The following is a 23707-nucleotide window of genomic DNA, read 5'->3' on the forward strand; positions in this document are numbered from 1 at the left end:
GAGCCTTGCAGTGTCTGTAATGGAAGACACTGTCATGCTAAGTGTATGTTCTGTGTATCCTCTGTGTATGTTCAGTGTATACTCTGTGTATGTTCCGTGTATACTGTGTATGCTCCGTGTATGCTCTGTGTATGCTCCGTGTATACTCCGTGTATGTTCTATGTATGCTCCGTGTATGCTCCATATATACTCTGTATGCTCTGTGTATGCTCCGTGTATGCTTCGTTATGCTCTGTGTATGCTCTGTGTATACTCTGTGTACACTTCGTGTATGCTCTGTGTATACTCTGTATGCACTGTGTATGCTCCGTGTATGCTCTGTGTATGCTCCGTGTATGCTCCGTGTATGTTCTGTGTATGTTCTGTGTGTTCTCCGTGTATATTCTGTGTATGCTCCGTGTATACTCCGTGTATGCTCCGTGTATGCTCTGTATGCTCCGTGTATGCTCCGTGTATATTCTGTGTATGCTCCGTGTATACTCTGTGTATGCTCCGTGTATGCTCTGTGTATACTCCGTGTATGCTCCGTGTATGCTCTGTGTATGCTCCTGGAGTTTACCTGGAGAGAGTTCCGGGGGTCAACGCCCCCGCGGCCCGGTCTATGGCCAGGCCTCCGTGTATAATCCGTGTATGCTCCGTGTATGTTCTGTGTATGCTCCGTGTATGCTCCGTGTATATTCTGTGTATGCTCCGTGTATACTCTGTGTATGCTCCGTGTATGCTCTGTGTATACTCCGTGTATGCTACGTGTATGTTCTGTGTATGCTACGTGTATGCTCTGTGTATGCTCCGTGTATGTTCTGTGTATGCTCCTTGTATGCTCCGTGTATGTTCTGGTATGCTCCGTGTATGCTCTCTGTATGCTCCGTGTATGTTCTGTGTATGCTCCGTGTATGCTCTCTGTATGCTCCGTGTATGCTCTGTGTATGCTCCGTGTATGCTCCGTGTACTCTGTATGCTCCGTGTATGTTCTGTGTATGCTCCTTGTATGCTCTGTGTATGCTCTGAATGCTCCGTGTATGCTCCGTGTATGATCTGTGTATGCTCCGTGTATACTCCGTGTATGTTCTGTGTATGCTCCGTGTATGCTCCGTGTATGTTCTGTGTATGCTCCGAGTATGCTCCGTGTATGCTCTGTGTATGCTCCGTGTATGCTCTCTGTATGCTCCGTGTATGTTCTGTGTATGCTTCGTGTATGCTCCGTGTATGTTCTGTGTATGCTCCGTGTATGCTCTGTGTATGCTCCGTGTATGTTCTGTGTATGCTCCGTGTATGTTCTGTGTATGCTCCGTGTATGTTCTGTGTATGCTCCGTGTATGCTCTGTGTATGCTCCGTGTATGTTCTGTGTATGCTCCGTGTATGTTCTGTGTATGCTCCGTGTATGTTCTGTGTATGCTCCGTGTATGCTCTGTGTATGCTCCGTGTATGTTCTGTGTATGCTCCGTGTATGTTCTGCATATGCTCCGTGTATGTTCTGTGTATGTTCTGTGTATGCTCTGTGTATGCTCTGTGTATGTTCTGTGTATGCTCTGTGTATGTTCTTTGTATGTTCTGTGTATACTCCGTGTATGCTCTGTGTATGTTATGTGTATGCTCTGTGTATGCTCTGTGTATGTTCTTTGTATGTTCTGTGTATACTCCGTGTATGCTCTGTGTATGTTCAGTGTATGTTCTGTGTATGTTCTGTGTATGCTCTGTGTATGCTCTGTGTATGTTCTGTGTATGTTCTGTGTATACTCCGTGTATGCTCTGTGTATGTTATGTGTATGCTCTGTGTATGTTCTTTGTATGTTCTGTGTATGCTCTGTGTATGCTCTGTGTATGTTATGTGTATGCTCTGTGTATGCTCTGTGTATGTTCTGTGTATGTTCTTTGTATGTTCTGTGTATACTCCGTGTATGTTCTGTGTATGTTATGTGTATGCTCTGTGTATGCTCTGTGTATGTTCTGTGTATGCTCTGTGTATGTTCTGTGTATGCTCTGTGTATGCTCTGTGTATGTTCAGTGTATGTTCTGTGTATGTTCTGTGTATGCTCTGTGTATGCTCTGTGTATGTTCTTTGTATGTTCTGTGTATACTCCGTGTATGCTCTGTGTATGTTATGTGTATGCTCTGTGTATGTTCTTTGTATGTTCTGTGTATGCTCTGTGTATGCTCTGTGTATGTTATGTGTATGCTCTGTGTATGCTCTGTGTATGTTCTGTGTATGTTCTTTGTATGTTCTGTGTATACTCCGTGTATGCTCTGTGTATGTTATGTGTATGCTCTGTGTATGCTCTGTGTATGCTCTGTGTATGTTCTTTGTATGTTCTGTGTATACTCCGTGTATGCTCTGTGTATGTTATGTGTATGCTCTGTGTATGCTCTGTGTATGTTCTGTGTATGCTCTGTGTATGTTCTGTGTATGCTCTGTGTATGCTCTGTGTATGCTCTGTGTATGTTCAGTGTATGTTCTGTGTATGCTCTGTGTATGCTCTGTGTATGCTCTGTGTATGTTCTGTGTATGCTCTGTGTATGTTCTGTGTATGCTCTGTGTATGCTCTGTGTATGTTCAGTGTATGCTCTGTGTATGTTCTTTGTATGTTCTGTGTATACTCCGTGTATGCTCTGTGTATGCTCTGTGTATGCTCTGTGTATGTTCTGTGTATGCTCCGTGTATGCTCTGTGTATGCTCTGTGTATGTTCTGTGTATGCTCCGTGTATGTTCTGTGTATGCTCTGTGTATGCTCTGTGTATGTTCTGTGTATGTTCTGTGTATGTTCTGTGTATGCTCTCTGTATGTTCTGTGTATGCTCTGCGTATATTCTGTGTATGCTCTGTGTATGTTCTGTGTATGCTCTGTGTATGCTCTGTGTATGTTCAGTGTATGCTCTGTGTATGTTCTGTGTATGCTCCGTGTATGCTCTGTGTATGCTCTCTGTATGTTCTGTGTATGCTCTGTGTATGCTCTCTATGTTCTGTGTATGCTCTGTGTATGTTCTGTGTATGCTCAGTGTATGCTCCGTGTATACTCTGTGTATGCTCCGTGTATGCTCTGTGTATACTCCGTGTATGCTCCGTGTATGTTCTGTGTATGCTACGTGTATGCTCTGTGTATGTTCCGTGTATGTTCTGTGTATGCTCCTTGTATGCTCCGTGTATGTTCTGGGTATGCTCCGTGTATGCTCTCTGTATGCTCCGTGTATGTTCTGTGTATGCTCCTTGTATGCTCTGTGTATGCTCTGTGTATGCTCTGTATGCTCCGTGTATGCTCCGTGTATGTTCTGTGTATGCTCCGTGTATACTCCGTGTATGTTCTGTGTATGCTCCGTGTATGTTCTCTGTATGCTCCGAGTATGCTCCGTGTATGCTCTGTGTATGATCCGTGTATGCTCTCTGTATGCTCCGTGTACTGTGTATGCTCCGTGTATGCTCCGTGTATGTTCTGTGTATGCTCCGTGTATGCTCTGTGTATGTTCTGTGTATGCTCCGTGTATGCTTCGTGTATGCTTCGTGTATGTTCTGTGTATGCTCCGTGTATGTTCTTTGTATGCTCCGTGTATGCTCTGTGTATGCTCCGTGTATGTTCTGTGTATGCTCCGTGTATGTTCTGCACATGCTCTGTGTATGGTCCGTGTATGCTCTGTGTATGTTCTGTGTATGCTCTGTGTATGCTCTGTGTATGTTCTGTGTATGCTCTGTGTATGTTCTTTGTATGTTCTGTGTATGCTCCGTGTATGCTCTGTGTATGTTATGTGTATGCTCTGTGTATGCTCTGTGTATGTTCTGTGTATGCTCTGTGTATGTTCTGTGTATGCACTGTGTATGCTCTGTGTATGTTGAGTGTATGCTCTTACCTGGAGTTTACCTGGAGAGAGTTTCGGAGGTCAACGCCCCCGCGGCCCGGTCTGTGACCAGGCCTCCTGGTGGATCAGCGCCTGATCAACCAGGCTGTTGCTGCTGGCTGCACGCAAACCAACGTACGAGCCACAGCCCGGCTGATCAGGAACTGCCTTTAGGTGCTTGTCCAGTGCCAGCTTGAAGACTGCCAGGGGTCTGTTGGTAATCCCCCTTATGTGTGCTGGGAGGCAGTTGAACAGTCTCGGTCCCCTGACACTTATTGTATGGTCTCTTAACGTGCTAGTGACACCCCTGCTTTTCATTGGGGGGATGGTGCATCGTCTGCCAAGTCTTTTGCTTTCGTAGTGAGTGATTTTCGTGTGCAAGTTCGGTACTAGTCCCTCTAGGATTTTCCAGGTGTATATAATCATGTATCTCTCCCTCCTGCGTTCCAGGGAATACAGGTTTAGAAACCTCAAGCGCTCCCAGTAATTGAGGTGTTTTATCTTCGTTATGCGCGCCGTGAAAGTTCTCTGTACATTTTCTAGGTCGGCAATTTCACCTGCCTTGAAAGGTGCTGTTAGAGTGCAGCAATATTCCAGCCTAGATAGAACAAGTGACCTGAAGAGTGTCATCATGGGCTTGGCCTCCCTAGTTTTGAAGGTTCTCATTATCCATCCTGTCATTTTTCTAGCAGATGCGATTGATACAATGTTATGGTCCTTGAAGGTGAGATCCTCCGACATAATCACTCCCAGGTCTTTGACGTTGGTGTTTCGCTCTATTTTGTGGCCAGAATTTGTTTTGTACTCTGATGAAGATTTAATTTCCTCATGTTTACCATATCTGAGTAATTGAAATTTCTCATCGTTGAACTTCATATTGTTTTCTGCAGCCCACTGAAAGATTTGGTTGATGTCCGCCTGGAGCCTTGCAGTGTCTGCAATGGAAGACACTGTCATGCAGATTCGGGTGTCATCTGCAAAGGAAGACACGGTGCTGTGGCTGACATCCTTGTCTATGTCGGATATGAGGATGAGGAACAAGATGGGAGCTAGTACTGTGCCTTGTGGAACAGAGCTTTTCACCGTAGCTGCCTCGGACTTTACTCTGTTGACGACTACTCTCTGTGTTCTGTTAGTGAGGAAATTATAGATCCATCGACCAACTTTTCCTGTTATTCCTTTAGCACGCATTTTGTGCGCTATTACGCCATGGTCACACTTGTCGAAGGCTTTTGCAAAGTCTGTATATATTACATCTGCATTCTTTTTGTCTTCTAGTGCATTTAGGACCTTGTCGTAGTGGTCCAATAGTTGAGACAGACAGGAGCGACCTGTTCTAAACCCATGTTGCCCTGGGTTGTGTAACTGATGGGTTTGTAGATGGGTGGTGATCTTGCTTCTTAGGACCCTTTCAAAGATTTTTATGATATGGGATGTTAGTGCTATTGGTCTGTAGTTCTTTGCTGTTGCTTTACTGCCCCCTTTGTGGAGTGGGGCTATGTCTGTTGTTTTTAGTAACTGTGGGACGACCCCCGTGTCCATGCTCCCTCTCCATAGGATGGAAAAGGCTCGTGATAGGGGCTTCTTGCAGTTCTTGATGAACACAGAGTTCCATGAGTCTGGCCCTGGGGCAGAGTGCATGGGCATGTCATTTATCGCCTGTTCGGAGGCAGTAGAAAAGTCTTGGGCCCTTGACACTTATTGTGTTGTCTCTTATCATGCTAGTGGCACCCCTGCTTGTCATTGGGGGGATGTTGCATCGTCTGCCGAGTCTTTTGCTTTCATAAGGAGTGATTTTCATGTGCAGCTTTGGTACTAGTCCCTCTAGGATTTTCCAAGTGTATATGATCATGTATCTCTCCTTTCTGTGTTCTAGGGAGTACAGGTTTAGGAACTTCAAGCGTTCCCAGTAACTGAGGTGTTTTATCGCAGCTATGCGCGCCGTGAAGGTTCTCTGTACATTTTCTAAGTCAGCAATTTCACCTGCCTTGAAAGGTGCTGTTAGTGTGCAGCAATATTCTAGCCTAGTTAGAACATGCGACCTGAAGAGTGTCATCATGAGCTTGGCATCCCTAGTTTTGAAGGTTCTCATTATCCATCCTGTCATTTTCTAGCAGATGTGATTGATACAGTGTTATGGTCTTTGAAGGTGGGATCTTCTGACATGATCACTCCCAGGTATTTTACATCAGTTTTTCGCTCTATTGTGTGGTTGGAATTTGTTTTATACTCCGATGTAGTTTTAATTTCCTCACGTTATCCGTAAGAGAGTAATTGAAAAATTTCATCGTTGAATTTCATATTGTTTTCTGCGGCCCATTTAAAGATTTGGTTGATGTCCGCCTGGAGTCTTGTGATGTCTTCAAAGGAGGACACTGTCATTCAGATTCGGGTGTCCTCTGCAAAGGAGGACATGGCGCTGTGGCTTTTATCCCTGTCTATGTTTGGTAGCAGAGCAGGTGCTGCGCAACTTAACATTAAGATCGACAGCACCCTAATTGCCAGACAAAATGAGGGCAAATTCCTAGGCCTATACCTCGACAACAACCTGAATTTCAGCACCCATATCCAACACATATCAAAAGAAGTATCCAAAACAGTTGGGATCCTCTCCAAGATACGATACTACGTGCCGCAAAATGCCCTTCTCACACTGTACTATTCACTCATTTATCCATACCTCACCTATGCTATTTATGCTTGGGGATCAACTGCAGCAACACATCTAAAGCCAATAATAACTCAACAAAAAGCCGCAGTAAGAATAATCACTAAATCCCATCCCTGGCAACAATCTCCCCCACTCTTCATAGATCTAAACTTACTCCCTGTTCAGAACATTCACACTTACTACTGTGCAATCTACATATACAGGACCCTAAATTCCAATATTCACCTTGACCTAAAATGCTTTCTTGATAGTTGTGACAGGACCCACATGCATAACACCAGACACAAACATCTCTACGACATTCCCCGTGTCAGACTAAACCTTTACAAAAATTCAATGTATGTCAAAGGCCCTAAAATCTGGAACACCCTACCTGAAAACTCTAGAACTGCAGACACATTCATCACCTTCAAAACTACCGTTAGAAAACATCTTATTTCCCTGATAACTACATAAAAACCACCTGGTGTTTCACACTTACACTCACTCACCCATTTGACTATAAGCACAGAAATACGTATCTTAATCTTATAATAATGATTCCTGACTAGTCATAAGTTTGCCTGTGATACTCCAATATAGAAACTATGTATTGTGCCAAAACAAAAGCATTCACATTGCTAAACTCACAAACTAGCATTTAGTCACTTAGTATTTAGTCAACATACTCCACAATTTATAATAATTTAGGGTTAAGAATTATACTAAGTTTGCCCAAAATGCCTAGCCATGCTAGGTGTTCTAGTGGCCCCCCTCTGTAATTAGTATTTTATTACATGTAAACCACACAATAACCAAAATCTGTAAACCCTGCATTGTAATCCTTATAGAGAATAAACTTTGGATATGAGGATGAGGAACAAGATGGGAGCAAGTACTGCGCCTTGTGGAACAGAGCTCTCCACCGTAGCCGCCTCCGACTTTGCTGTTTACTACTACTCTTTGTGTTCTATTTGTTAGGAAATTATAGATCCATCTACCAACTTTTCCTGTTATTCCTTTATCACGCATTTTGTGCTCTATTACACCATGGTCACACTTGTCAAAGACTTTTCCAAAGTCTGTGTATATTACATTTGCATTCTGTTTGTCTTCTAGAGCATCAAGGACCTTGTCGTAGTGGTCCAGTAGTTGGGGCAGACAGGAGCGACGTGCTCTAAACCCATGCTGCCCTGGGTTGTGCAACTGATGAGTATCTAGATGGATGGCGATCTTGCTTGTTAGAACCCTCTCAAAGATTTTTTTATGATATGGGACGTTAGCACTATCGGTTTGTAGTTCTATGCTATTGCTTTACTGCCCTGTTTGTGGAGTGGGGCTATGTCTTGTTTTTAGCCAGCTGTGTGATGACCCCTATGTCCATGCTTCTTCTCTATAGGATGTTAAAAGCACGTGATAGGGGCTTCTTGTAATTTCTGATGAACAGAGTTCCTTGAGTCTGGGCCTGGGGCAGAGTGCATGGGCATGTCATTTATTGCCTTTTTGAAGTCATTTGGCGTCAGGATAATATCAGATAGGTTTGTGTCTACCAAATTCTGTGGCTCTCTCATAAAAAAATAATTTAGGACTTCGACTCTAGTCTGGTTAGAGGCTCGATAAAAACCGAGTCATATTGGGACTTGAGTAGCTGACTCATTTCCCTGCTGTCATCTGTGTAGGACGCATCTCGTTTAAGTAGGGGCCCAATACTGGATGTTGCTCTCGACTTTGATTTGGCATAAGAAAAGAAATACTTTAGGTTTCTTTCTTTTAAGTGGTTATGCTTTTTTACAGAGGGCAAAGTCAGGATATTTTTTTTTCTAAATGGTTGGTAATATACCTCTATGGATAAAATACTTTGACATTTCTTGAACATTTCTGAATGAGTTGTTTCTGAATTCATTAATTTTATGGCATTCCAGCACATAACGACGCAAGGTGCGATAATTGTTCATCAGGCAAAGTTTACATTTAATTTGATCTACATCATCTGGTGGTGGTGGTTTAACCTCACTAAGATACTGGTAACCCAACCGGAGCCGGGCGGTAGTGACATCCAAGAGTCTACTTATTTTGTTGGATACACCATAGACATGTGATAGAATAATGGTAGAGGGACTGATTGGTGTCAATCTCCCTCAGTCTCAAGTCAATGAAATTCAATTAAAGTTCTTTACGTATTATTATTCTCAAATTACTAACTGACATCCAAAGATTGTAATCTACTCCTCCTTTGAAGGCATATGACTTTGCCAATTTATCAGACCTAGCATGCATCCGAAGACCATTGTGAGATGGAATTCACAGGTGTACTCTGACTTCCCTGTCCACAATCCTATCGTACCTGTCTCTGGCTCCTGACACAAGCATGTCACAGTTGACGCTTAAGGAGTTATTTCTCATTTATGGATGAAAAAGAATCAGTTACAATTAAAGCATCAACAACGTCTTGCAATCTACTGACCTTGGTGGAACGCAGCTGTCTCGCTCTACCCCCACTTCTTCCCTCGCCCGGTGGCCTGGTGGCTAAAGCTCCCGCTTCACACACGGAGGGCCCGGGTTCGATTCCAGGTGGGTGGAAACATTTCGACACGTTTCCTTACACCTGTTGTCCTGTTCACCTAGCAGCAAATAGGTACCTGGGTGTTAGTCGACTGGTGTGGGTCGCATCCTGGGGACATGATTGAGGACCCTAATGGAAATAAGTTAGACAGTCCTCGATGACGCACTGACTTTCTTCGGTTATCCTGGGTGGCTAACCCTCCGGGGTTAAAAATCCGAACGAAATCTTATCTTATCTTATCTTAGCCCTTCCTGGCGACGAACATAAATGTCGAATTTACCGTTTCTTCCCTAGGGCTGATGAATTGGCAAAGTCATGTTCAAGAAATGGCAAAGTATTTTATCCACAGTGGTATATTACAGACCATTCTGGAGAAATACCCTGACTTTGCTAGCTGTAAATAATGCATTACCATGTGTGTACTCACCTATTTGTACTCACCTATTTGTGGTTGCAGGGGTCGAGTCCTAGCTCCTGGCCCCGCCTCTTCACCGGTTGCTACTAGACCCTCTCTCTCCCCGCTCCATGAGCTTTATCAAACCTCGTCTTAAAACTGTGTATGGTTCCTGCCTCCACTACGTCATTTTCTAGGTTATTCCACTGCCTTACAACTCTATGACTGAAGAAATACTTCCTACTATCTCTCTGACTCATTTGTGTCTTCAACTTCCAATTGTGGCCTCTTGTTTCTGTGTCCCCTCCCTGGAACATCCTGTCCTTGTCCACCTTGTCTATTCCACGCAGTATTTTATATGTCGTTATCATGTCTCCCCTGACCCTCCTGTCCTCCAGTGTCGTCAGGCCGATTTCCCTTAATCTTTCTTCATAGGACATTCCCCTTAGCTCTGGAACTAACCTTGTTGCAAACCTTTGTACTTTCTCTAGTTTCTTGACGTGCTTTATCAAGTGCGGGTTCCAAACAGGTGCTGCATACTCCAGTATGGGCCTGACATACACGGTGTACAGTGTCTTGAATGATTCCTTACTAAGGTGTCGGAATGCTGTTCTCAGGTTTGCCAGGCGCCCATATGCTGCAGCAGTTATCTGGTTGATGTGTGCTTCCGGAGACATGCTCGGTGTTATACTCACCCCAAGATCTTTCTCCTTGAGTGAGGTTTGCAGTCTTTGGCCACCTAGCCTATACTCTGTCTGTGGTCTTCTGTGCCCTTCCCCTATCTTCATGACTTTGCATTTGGCAGGATTAAATTCGAGAAGCCATTTGCTGGACCAGGTGTCCAGTCTGTCCAGGTCTCTTTGAAGTCCTGCCTGGTCCTCATCAGATTTAATTCTCCTCATTAACTTCACATCATCTGCAAACAGGGACACTTCTGAGTCTAACCCTTCCGTCATGTCGTTCACATATACCAAAAATAGCACTGGTCCTAGGACCGACCCCTGTGGGACCCCGCTCGTCACAGGTGCCCACTGTGATACATCATTACGTACCATGACTCGTTGTTGCCTCCCTGTCAGGTATTCTCTGATCCATTGCAGTGCCCTTCCTGTTATATGCGCCTGATGCTCTAGCTTCTGCACTAATCTCTTGTGAGGAACTGTGTCAAAGGCCTTCTTGCAGTCCAAGAAGATGCAATCAACCCACCCCTCTCTCTCTTGTCTTACTTCTGTTATTTTATCATAAAACTCCAGAAGGTTTGTGACACAGGATTTGCCTTCCGTGAATCCGTGCTGGTTGGCATTTATACTCCTGTTCCGTTCCAGGTGCTCCACCACTCTCCTCCTGATAATCTTCTCCATAATTTTGCATACTATACACGTCAATGACACAGGTCTATAGTTTAGTGCCTCTTTTCTGTCTCCTTTTTTGAAAATGGGAACTACATTTGCTGTCTTCCATACCTCAGGTAGTTGCCCAGTTTCCAGGGATGTGTTGAAGATTGTGGTAAGTGGTACGCACAACATATCTGCTCCCTCTCTAAGGACCCATGGAGAGATGTTGTCCGGTCCCATTGCCTTTGAGGTATCGATGTCCCTTAGCAGTTTCTTCACCTCCTCCTCATCTGTATGTATGTCGTCCAACACTTGTTGGTGTATTCCTTGTTGGTGTCCCCATCTGGTCTGTCCCCCCAGAGTCCTTCCTGTCTCTACTGTAAATACTTCCTTAAATCTCGTGTTGAGCTCCTCACATACCTCTTGATCGTTTCTTGTGAGTTCTCCACCTTCTTTCCTCAGCCTTATCACCTGGTCCTTGACTGTTGTCTTCCTCCTAATGTGGCTATACAGCAGTTTCGGGTCAGATTTGACTTTCGATGCTATGTCGTTTTCATACTGTCGCTGGGCCTCCCTCCTTATCTGCGCATACTCGTTTCTGGCTCTTCTACTAATCTCCTTGTTTTCCTGGGTCCTATGCCTCCTGTACCTTTTCCATTCTCTGTTGCACTTAGTTTTTGCCTCCCTACACCTTCGGGTAAACCAAGGACTCGTCTTGGTCTTCCTATTATTTCTGTTTCCCTTGGGAACAAAACTTTCCTCTGCCTCCTTGCACTTTGTTGCCACATATTCCATCATCTCGTTTACTGATTTTCCTACCATTTCTCTGTCCCACTGAACCTCCTGCAGGAAGTTTCTCATACCTGTGTAGTCCCCCCTTTTATAGTTTGGCCTGTCCCCTTCAGTTCCTGTTACCTTCTCCACTTGTAACTCTACTACTGTGTGTGTGTGTGTGTGTGTGCACTCACCTATTTGTACTCACCTATTTGTGGTTGCAGGGGTCGAGTCATAGCTCCTGGCCCCGCCTCTTCGCTGATTGCTACTAGGTCCTCTCTCTCCCTGCCCCATGAGCTTTATCATACCTCGCCTTAAAACTATGTATGGTTCCCGCCTCCACTACGTCACTTTCTAGGCTATTCCACGGCCTGACTACTCTATGACTGAAGAAATACTTCCTAACATCCCTTTGATTCATCTGAGTCTTCAACTTCCAATTGTGACCTCTTGTGTCTGTGTCCCTTCTCTGGAACATCCCGTCTTTGTCCATCTTGTCTATTCCACACAGTATTTTATATGTCGTTATCATGTCTCCCCTGACCCTCCTGTCCTCCAGTGTCGTCAGGCCGATTTCCCTCAACCTTTCTTCGTAGGACAATCCCCGTAGCTCTGGGACTAGTCTTGTTGCAAACCTTTGCACTGTCTCTAATTTCTTGACGTGCTTCACCAGGTGTGGGTTCCAAACTGGTGCTGCATACTCCAGTATGGGCCTGACGTAAATGGTATACAGAGTCTTGAACGATTCCTTACTGAGGTATCGGAATGCTATCCGTAGGTTTGCCAGACGCCCGTATGCTGCAGCAGTTATCTGACTGATGTGTGCCTCAGGAGATATGCTCGGTGTTATACTCACCCCCAGATCTTTCTCCTTGAGTGAGGTTTGCAGTCTTTGGCCATCTAGACTATATTGTGTTTGCGGTCTTCTTTGCCCTTCCCCAATCTTCATGACTTTGCATTTGGCAGGGTTAAACTCAAGGAGCCAGTTGCTGGACTAGGCTTGTAGCCTGTCCAGGTCTCTTTGTAGTCCTGCCTGATCCTTGTCCAATTTGATTCTTCTCATTAACTTCACATCATCTGCAAACAAGGACACTTCTGAGTCTATCCCTTTTGTTATGTCATTCACATATACCAAAAACAGCACAGGTCCTAGGACTGACCCCTGTGGAACCCCGCTTGTCACAGGCGCCCACTTTGACACCTCGTCACGTACCGTGACTGGTTGTTGCCTCCCTGTCAGGTATTCTCTGATCCATTGCAGTGTCTTTCCTGTTATGTGTGCCTGATCCTCTAGCCTTTGCAGTAACCTCTTGTGAGGAACTGTGTCGAAGGCCTTCTTGCAGTCCAAAAAAATGCAGTCGATCCACCCCTCTCTCTCTTGTCTTACTTCTGTCACCTTGTCATAAAACTCCAGTAGGTTTGTGGCACAGGATTTTCCTTCCCTGAAACCGTGCTGGTTGCCAATTATACACTTGCTTCTTTCCAGGTGCACCACCACTCTCCTCCTGATGATCTTCTCCATGACTTTGCATACTATACACGTTAGTGATACAGGTCTGTAGTTTAATGCCTCCTGTCTGTCTCCTTTTTTAAAAATTGGGACTACATTTGCCATCTTCCATACCTCAGGGAGTTGCCCAGTTTCAATGGATGTGTTGAAGATCTTTGTTAATGGCACACACAACATCTCTGCTCCCTCTCTTAGGACCCACGGAGAGATGCTGTCTGGTCCCACTCCTCCTTGGTTATGTGTACCTCATCCAGTTGGTGTTCCCCCTGTAGTGATACTGCTCCTGTGGGGAGCAGCAGCAGGATAATACTGCACCACCTCTCGGGGCCCTTAACAACAACAACAGTTTGGTGTGTGTCATGGGCGCCAACACATGGTGTGTGATTCTCTCCTACTATATCCATATATCAGTGATGCAGATTACATGGTGAGTTTAAATATGTGGCCTGTAGTTATAACTTTCCTCTTGACATATGCAAGACATCACCATCCCTGTAAAAGCAGTTATTAGATGTACTAGTCATTATATTTTGTTGTTGCAGAAGTATTATGAAGATTCTATGTTCAATAAAGCCTAGAGATAAGGCCTGTGTTTCTATCACAACAATTTATTGAACATAGAATCCTGGGCTACCTGGTGGTGATCCTGAGCTAGACTACATCACAACATGGAGCGTTTACTGAAACCTGAGAGGCTAGACTGTGACCCCAGCTTATCAACGGCTGCTCAGGAATGGAAGCACTGGTTTAAGACTTTCGAAAACTTCTTGGGAGCCCTTCCTAAAACAGATCTAGATAAACTAAGTCTGCTCATCAATTTTGTGTCACCTAAGATATATGAGGCTATTTCTGAGTTTAATACCTACGAAGATGCTATCAAAACCCTCAAGTCTCAGTATATTAAACCTACAAATGAAATCTTTGCACGCTATCGCCTTGCAACTCGCCGCCAGCAGATTGATGAGTCCTTAGAGGAATACCTTCAAGCACTGAAAATTTTAGGTAAGGACTGTCACTTCCAAGCAGTGACAGCTGCTCAGTATTGTGAAGAGTCCATCAGGGATGCTTTTATCAGTGGCCTGCAATCACCAATAATAAGGCAGCGTTTATTGGAGAATAAAACTCTCGACTTAGCCGCTGCCTTTGACCAGCCAAGAGCTCTAGATTCAGCCCAGAAGAATTCTGAAGTATACAGTACCACTCAGCCTTCTCGAGTGGTAAGTGCTGCAATTCCTGACCAAGACTCTTGCAATGAAGTTACTGTGGAACCTGTCTCAGTGACAGCAGCAGCAGGTACGGTGTGTTTCTTTTGTGGTTTTTCAAGACATCCACGTCCAAAGTGTCCTGCTCGTGAAGCAATGTGCCATAAATGCCACAAGAAAGGTCACTTTGCTAAAGTATGTTGTGCTAATGCATCAACAAGAGCTAGTGTCTCCACACATTCCAGTGATCATGCGACTCTAGCAACAGTGACTTCTGCGGCTACTCCAAATTCACTGTCAAAGGCAGTTGTGAAAGTATTCATCAAAGGAACAGAAGTAGATGGTCTTATTGATAGTGGCAGCTCAGAGAGTTTCATCAACCTTGACTTAGTTAAACGCCACTCATTGACTGTACATCACTCATCAGGTACCGTTTCCATGGCATCAACATCTCTCTCTATTCAGACCTTAGGGTTTTGTAAGGTAAATCTCAGAGTTAATGGAAAGGATTATCAAGATGTACATTTAGCTATTCTGCCACAACTGTGCTCTGATGTTATCCTTGGTCAGGACTTTCAGAAGCTGCATGGTAGTGTCACCTTAACATATGGAGGTGAACTGCCTCCTCTTGTTGTCTGTGGACTTAGCCCCCTCAAGGAAGGTTCCTTGATGTTGGTGAGGGGCTCTTGATTTAGGGAATTGAATCTGTGCTCCAGTTCCCCGAATTAAGCCTGAATGCCTTCCACATCCCCCCCCAGGCGCTGTATAATCCACCGGGTTTAGCGCTTCTCCCTTGATTATAATAATAATAATAATGTGGACTTAGCACTTTAAGGGTAGACTCACCAAAGCTGTTTGCAAATCTTACCTCGGATTGCCATCCTATATCAGCTAAGTCACGCCGCTGTTCTTATGAGGATCGGATGTTCATTGAGAAAGAAACTCAGAGGCTGCTGAAGGAGGGTATTGTAGAACCAAGTAATTCCCCTTGGCGTGCACAGGTTGTTGTTGTTAAAGATGATTATAGGAAACGGAGACTGGCTATCGATTACTCTGAGACAATCAACAAATTTACACTTCTTGATGGGTACCCTCTACCTCGAATTGATGATACAGTGAACAAAATTGCTCAGTATTATGTGTTTAGCACAACTGATCTACAGAGTGCCTATCATCAAGTCCCTATAAGGAATGAAGATAAACCATACACAGCATTTCAGGCTAGTGATGGCCTGTATCAGTTTACCAGAGTCCCTTTTGGAGTCACCAATGGGGTAGCCTGCTTCCAACGAATTATGGATTCACTCATTCAGGAAGAGCAACTCATGGGAACTTATGCGTATTTAGATAATGTTACCATTTGTGGCAAGACCCAGGAGGAACATGATGCAAACCTTGATAAGTTTTTGGAAGCCGCCAAGAAGAAAAATATCAGTTACAATGAGGAAAAGTGCACTTTTTCAACTAAAAGGCTTAGCATCCTTGGTTATATAGTGGAAGGAGGTTCAATATTCCCAGACCCTGAACGACTACGACCTCTACGGGAACTTCCAATGCCTCAAGACAAAAAGTCACTCCGAAGAACTCTTGGTCTCTTTGCTTATTACTCACAATGGATCTACAACTATTCAAGTAAAGTCCACCCATTGAGTGCTACCACATTTCCTGTGACAAAGGAAGCAGAAGTCGCTTTCTATACTCTCAAACAGGACATTGAAAACTCCGTAGTTCAAGCCATTGATGAGTCCCTACCATTCGAAGTGGAAACGGATGCATCTGACATTGCCATTGCTGCAGTCTTATCTCAGGCAGGACGACCAGTAGCCTTCTTTTCGAGAACTTTTCAAGGATCAGAGAAATGTTATGCTGCTGTAGAAAAGGAAGCCCAGGCCATTATAGAAGCAGTTCGCCACTGGAGGCATTATTTAATGCTCCCGAGTCTCTCCGCAGGAAGCATTATTTTCTCTCCCATCCTTAAACAGATTTAGGCAATATTTTTTTTTTTTACTGTTGGACTCCGAGAGGAAGAGCTCAATAAAGCGTCAACTATGGTGGCCCTGGAGAATCCCACAAACAACAAACAAAGCAGTGTGTTTTTTTTCGCATTTCTTCACTTCATTTTTGCTGAAATTGTAGTTTATACCTCATTAGAGACACCACAGTTCTGCAGATTATACTGCGGAGTGCAGAGACATATTTTAATAATCAAAGCAGAAGAGAAAGCCGTGTCTCAACATTTAATATACGGGTGATTATTGACATTTTAACATTCAATGTAAATTTTTATTTAGGTCAGGTAGTAAGTTTATTTAGGTACAGGTACACGTAAGTACAATCATCATATATAGTAACATATATGTAAATTACTAGGATAACCCCAAAAAAAGTCAAAGTAACTTAATTTCCATTTGGTTCCCCCTCAAGGAAGGTTCCTTGATGTTGGTGAGGGGCTCTTGATTTAGGGAATTGGATCTGTGCTCCAGTTCTCCGAATTAAGCCTGAATGCCTTCCACATCCCCCCCCCCCAGGCGCTGTATAATCCTCCGGGTTTAGCGCTTCCCCCTTGATTATAATAATAATAATCCATTTGGTTCCATGTAATATCTTATTTAAAGTCTAGCTGTAAGATACAGTAGAAGTCAGTCATGATTATAGCCTTAAAGATTAAAACGGCTAAGTAACTCAACTGAGTGAAAATTACTTAACAGTGAAAAGAGGTACAATAGGAATAAAGTGAACTGAGTTATTTACATGAACATTAAATAGTAAAGATCAGCCTAAAATAATAGGTTTATGAATTGTAACTATTTAAAAAATCACTCTCCTCCACCTCTTTTTTTTTTCCAACACATCTGCTGTCTCCCACCTAGGCAAGGTGACCCAAAAAAAGAAACAAACAATATGAAGTTCAACGAGGAAAATTTCAACTACTCAGATATGGAAAACTTGAGGAAATTAAGAATATATCAGGGTATACGACAAATTCTAACCATACAATAGAGCAAAAAAGAAATGTGAAGGACCTGGGAATGATAATGTCAGAGGATCTTGTCTTCAAAGACCACAACAATGTATCTGCCTCATCGGCTAGGACAATGATAGGATGGATAATGAGAACCTTCAGAACTAGGGATGCCAAACCCATGATGACACTCTTCAAATCACTTGTTCTCTCTAGGCTGGAATACTGCTGTAAACTAATGGACCCCTTCAAGGCTGGCGACATTGCAAACCTGGAGAGTGTACAAAAAACTTTCACGGCACACATAAGTACGATAAGGCACCTAAATTACTGGAAATGGTTGAAGGTCCTTGATCTGTATTCCCTGGAATGCAGGCGAGAGAGATACATGACAATATACACTCAAAAGGCCCTGGAGGGATTGTTACCAAACCTGCAGTCCCCTCAAGGAAGGCTCCTTGACGCTGGTGAGGGGCTCTTGATCTAGGGAATTGGATCTGTGCTCCAGTTCCCTGAATTAAGCCTGAATGCCTTCCATCCCCCCATAGGCGCTGTATAATCCTACGGGTTTAGTGCTTCCCCCTTGATTATAATAATACCAAACCTGCACACGAAAATCACTCCCTATGAAAGCAAAAGACTTGGCATGAGATGCAACATTCCCCAATGAAAAGCAGGGGTGCCACGAGTACACTGAGAGATAACACAATAAGTGTCAGGGGCCCAAGAGTGTTCAACTGCCTCCCGGCATACATAAGGGGGATTACCAATAGACCCCTGGCTGTCTTCAAGAAGGCACTGGACAGGCACCTAAAGTCGGTATCTGAACAACCTGGCTGTGGCTCATATGTCAGTTTGTGTGTGGCCAGCAGTAACAGCCTGGTTGATAAGACCCTGATCCACCATGAAGCCTGGTCTCAGACTGAGCCACGTGGGCGTTGACCCCCGAAACCTTTTCCATGTAAACCATCATTTCAACACTTTCACCATCGCTGTCTTTGTAGAGGCGCTCAGAGAGTGTGTATCTGAGCACCTCAGCAAAGACAGTGATTGTGTGAATGATGGTGAAAGTGTAGAATGGTGGCGATTGTTTTTCTTTTTTGGGTCACCCTGCCTCAGTGGGAGATGGTAGGCATATTAACAAAAAAATATACATAGTATACATATACATATATATGTGTGTGTGTGTGTACTCACCTCACCTAGTTGTACTCACCTAGACGAGGTTGCATGGGTCGAGTCCAAGCTCCTGGCCCTGCCTCTTAACTGGTCGCTACTAGGTCACTCTCCCTGAACCGTGAGCTTTATCATACCTCTGCTTAAAGCTATGTATGGATCCTGCCTCCACTACATCGCTTCCCAAACTATTCCACTTCCTGACTACTCTGTGGCTGAAGAAATACTTCATAACATCCTTGTGATTCATCTGTGTCTTCAACTTCCAACTGTGTCCCCGTGTTGCTGTGTTCCATCTCTGGAACATCCTGTCTTTGTCCACCTTGTCAATTCCTCTCAGTATTTTGTATGTCGTTATCATGTCCCCCCCTATCTCTCCTGTCCTCCAGTGTCGTCAGGTTGATTTCCCTTAACCTCTCCTCATAGGACATACCTTTTAGCTCTGGAACTAGTCTTGTTGCAAACCTTTGTACTTTCTCTAGTTTCTTTACGTGCTTGGCTAGGTGTGGGTTCCAAACTGGTGCCGCATACTCCAATATGTGTGTGTGTGTGTGTCTGTGTGTGTCTGTCTGTCCGTCTGTCTGTCTGTCTGTGTGTCTGTCTGTCTGTCTGTCTGTCTGTTTCTCGTGCTAAATAAGTAAAATTGGTCAGTTAGCAAGAATTCATTTAAAATTAAGTCCTATCTAAAGTTTTCTCTTATACGTTTAACCCTTCGAGGGTCGACAGGTCCTCTCAGAGACTCGTCCTCAGGGTCGGCCAAATTTCCAAAAAAAAAAACAAACAATTTCCTTATGAAAAAATAGTTTTTTTTTTTCTAAACATTTTTCTAAACATTTTCTAAACAAAAATTTTTTACCATCAATACTTACCGAGATATGGAAGCGTGAAGTTGACGAAAAAGGGGGACAATGTGGCAACATCGCCGACTGCTGTCTCCCGGTATTCTTTTAGTTACTGTTTTATGTACAATTTTCTATTATTTTTTAATTTTTTTTTTCCAAGTAACTTTTATGGCCTGTGAGACCAATATGATCAGTATTTTGTAAGTTTTTTCTTTTTCAATACTACACAATAAGGGCGTAAACACTGTTGTCATTGTTTTGTTATAGAAAATATTTACACAAACAAACGATATGAAATGTTGTTTATTACTATTTTTCTATATTTTATATACACATATACAGTCACAGGTAATGTTTCTAGAAGTTCTGCAGCCTGTGGAAGTCTTTGAAACATGGTGTCATGCACAGTGGTGTTTTACATTCCTCACACATAAAACGAGTGTCTCTGCATTGTTGTGGGCGTTTCCTTGTATGTGCACAGATGTAACACCTCTTCTGAGCCTTTTTCTTGAAAGCAGTAGCAGGCAGTTTTACTAGGAAGTGATCACTATGCTTCAGACGAGAAGGTAGTTGTTGATAATTTGGTGGGCGGTCTATTGCAGGTGTTCTTCCTTGGTACTTGAATACTATTTGTCTGATGACAGATAAACAGAATTCGCCATATTGTGGTTTGTTTCTGGTCCTCATCTTATACATATTATAAACATTGAGCATGGAAATGTCCAGAAGATGGAAAAAGAGTTTTATGTACCACTTATAACTCTTGTGAACACAATCAGCAAACCCAATCTGCATGTCACATTTGTCCACTAATGCATATTGAAGGTGTAATCAATCACAGCTGTAGGTTTTAGAATGGGTTCATTGCTCTCTCTATGCTGCCTGCCAGTGTCTGCCATTTCATTAGGGTGAATTGATGACAACAGTGTGACATCTCGTTTGTCATGCCACCGAAATGCCATGATGTCATTGGCAGCAAATGCCTGCACCTCACCTCTATGAGTGCCAGCGTCAAACCTGGGCATATGTTTCCGATTTGCACGCACTGTGCCACACATCTGTCATGTTCACTCGCAAAAAATCACTGAGTGAGGGGCTTGTGTACCAGTTATCAGTATATAATATATGCCCCTTACCAAGGTATGGTTCTATCATTGTTCTAACCACATCACCAGAGATGCCCAGTAACTTCCTGGTATTTTGCAATGTATAACTTCCAGTGTACACAATAATATCCAATACCAGACCACTGTAACAATCACAAAGCACAAACAACTTTATACCAAAGCGTTTCCTCTTGCTTGGTATGTACTGCTTGAAAGAGCCTTCCTTTAAACAGAATCAAAGACTCGTCAATTACAAGGTTCCTGAAGGGATAAAAATACATATTGAATTTCTCTTTCAGATACACAAACACATGCCTAATTTTATATAACCTGTCGTTTCTGTCAGGCCTGGCTTTGTCTGAGAAGTGAAGCATACATAACATTAGCACAAATCGATTCACTGGCATTATATCACTGAAACCTGTGGTTGCAATTAGGCGGTCTGTTGACCAGTATGATTTCACTTTGTGCTTATACACATGTGGCATAAACATTATTGTGGCAAAGAAAGGATACATCTCGGCCACAGTTGCCTCCTTCCACTGGTGTAGTCGTGATTTTAGTGAAAGTATTGTGTTTGCCATGGTGTACTCATAGTATGTTTTGCTTTCCATGACAATACTTTCCCTCAGGGGTTCATCAAAGAATAACTCGAAACATTCCAGTTCACTGGCATTGTTCCCAAGTGTACAGGATGGCCGTATTCCACTTTGGCTGTCATCAAACTGGTGGGGATTTGGAACAAAATTGACAGCTTCCTGCCTGGTGGGTACTGGACAATGACAGGTGGTTGTGGTTGTGGAGGTTGTGATTGTGGAGGTTGTGGTTGTGGAGGCTGGTGTGGTGGGTGGGTGGGGGATGGTGGCCTTTGTTGTAGAGCAGCTGAGGCAGCGGCGTGGGTGGCAGCATGGCCCACTGCTGGTGCCTCACGGCCGTCACCACCACTACCACCACCATGCACATTTTCCATCCCAATTGCAACACTATCATCGTCATTTTCACTGTCTGTTCCTGTTGTACAGCCATGGGATGTACTCCTAGATGTACTCCTTCCCCTTGGAATAGCTTATGGCACACTACCAGAGCGCATATATCGTCATATATACTGACGCGTCACTGGGGAATATTCCACTTCACTATCACTACTGGAACTGTTTTCAAGAGCTTGTAGTTCATAATCACTATCACTATCATCACAAATGCTCACATCTGAGTCTGGCATTTGGGAAAATAGGAGTTTCCTCTTTGATTCTGGTACAACTGAACGTGAACAAGACAGCCCAGCGCCAGAGGTGGAAGGTTGAGAGTCGTCTGGGTTTTCCTCACTATTACCGATATTATGGTCATTAGTTTCGGTCAAAACCTCACCAAAACCTTGAAACTCATCTTCACTGGCACTTCCATCTGTATTAGAACTGTCACTGAGGAACAAAAGTGTCCCAATTCGCCGAGGAGTGAGGAACTTCTTACCGCGAGGCATGGTGGACATTGTGTACTAAGATGGGGTTCCCACAGTGCACCACTGGGTCCCAGATTTTTTTTCTACCGCGCACACCGACCACACAGACCCATTCTCTCACCAGCCTTTTCCCGCGAGATTTGACGGTGCTAGAATTTATGCGTACTAGTACGTCAAAAACCCCTGCGCGTAAGCCATACTAGTACGTCCGAAACCCCCAAAGGGTTAAATCAGTCCAGTTTGTAAACGACACATTTGTCATATCTAATCCACATCTTGTTCTCAACAACACAGTCAGTGAGGAACTCTTAAAGATTTCTTTCTACCCAGACAGCAAACAACAAACTTACTCTCAATATTGACATATACTGTACTATACATATACATATACACATACATGTACACATACATGTGCACATTACATACATAAATACACCTACCATCCGACTTATGACCACTCGACTTACGACCGTGTTTTTTATGCCAAATTTCTTGGAAATAAACAACTATTTGTGTTGTACACAGTGTTTATCCTAAAGCTTACAGTATAAAATACAGTACTAACAGCAAAAAAAGTAAAGTAAAACATGAAATACCAAAATAAAACAATAAAATAAAGTCATTACAAAAATGTTTTGTTGATATTCAGTAGTAAAGTTCGACTTATGACCATTTCGACTTACGACCGGTTTCTCGGAACCGAACTCGGTCGTAAGTCAGATGGTAGGTGTACATTATGTATGAACTTGTACATTATACAGTGGACCCCCGCCTTACAATATTATTTCATTTAAGAAGTCTGTTCGGGTGCCGTTACCGACCAAATTTGTTCCCATAAGGAATATTGTGAATTAGATTAGTCAGTTTCAGACTCCCAAAAATACACGTACAAAAGCACGTACAAAAATACACTTACATAATTGGTCGAGTTGGGAGCTGATCGTAAGGCGGGGGTCCACAGTATATGCACACTTATATAATATGTGAACCCGCATGTTGTGTCCAGACCTGTACATTATACTTGGACCCACATTATATGTGAATCTGAAAATTATGTATGGACCTGTTCATTATGTACCAACCCATACATTATATGCGCTCCCAAATGTTAAATGCAGACTCGCATATTACTCGGATCCATTATTACGAGTCCAGTCTTGGCTAGATATTTTCTACACATTTATATCCCCTTTATTTAATACAGTTGAGCTTCATACTTGCAAGACGAGATGCGTGGGCGAACAGCCAGAGATGAGGATTCTGGGTCTGACTGGGATAGTATATCAGAGATAGTTCCACCACCACCACCTAAGAAACAAGAAAGTCAACTCTCGTCTCAGAGTGATTCACAGAGTAAGTAAATATTTTATTTTTTTATTATCACACTGGCTGATTCCCACCAAGGCAGGGTGGCCTGAGAAAGAAAAACTTTCACCATCATTCACTCCATCACTGTCTTGCCAGAAGGGTGCTTTACACTACAGTTTTTAAACTGCAACATTAACACCCCTCCTTCAGAGTGCAGGCACTGTACTTCCCATCTCCAGGACTCAAGTCCGGCCTGCCGGTTTCCCTGAACCCCTTCATAAATGTTACTTTGCTCACACTCCAACAGCACGTCAAGTATTAAAAACCATTCGTCTCCATTCACTCCTAGCAAACACGCTCACGCACGCCTGCTGGAAGTCCAAGCCCCTCGCACACAAAACCTCCTTTACCCCCTCCCTCCAACCTTTCCTAGGCCGACCCCTACCCCGCCTTCCTTCCACTACAGACTGATACACTCTTGAAGTCATTCTGTTTCGCTCCATTCTCTCTACATCTCCGAACCACCTCAACAACCCTTCCTCAGCCCTCTGGACAACAGTTTTGGTAATCTCGCACCTCCTCCTAACTTCCAAACTACGAAT

The 23707-nt window shown here is 43.6% G+C and overlaps 1 protein-coding gene across 2 annotated transcripts in view; it reads left to right on the forward strand.

The window, feature by feature from the left end:
* The first annotated feature begins 16196 nt into the window (after window positions 1-16196).
* Window positions 16197-23707, forward strand: part of LOC128697005 (hepatoma-derived growth factor-related protein 2-like) — a 55507-nt gene continuing 47996 nt past the window's right edge. The window contains exons 1-2 of one of the 2 annotated variants that reach the window (XM_053788505.2): window positions 16197-16500; window positions 23002-23150. In XM_053788505.2, the coding sequence (XP_053644480.1) occupies window positions 23027-23150 (124 nt within the window). In that variant the 5' untranslated portion in view covers window positions 16197-16500; window positions 23002-23026. The remainder of the gene's footprint in view (window positions 16501-23001; window positions 23151-23707) is intronic. The other variant, XM_053788506.2, reaches the window with a different exon arrangement.

This window comes from Cherax quadricarinatus, chromosome 49 (assembly GCF_038502225.1).
Source record: "Cherax quadricarinatus isolate ZL_2023a chromosome 49, ASM3850222v1, whole genome shotgun sequence".
Lineage (NCBI taxonomy): Eukaryota > Metazoa > Arthropoda > Malacostraca > Decapoda > Parastacidae > Cherax > Cherax quadricarinatus.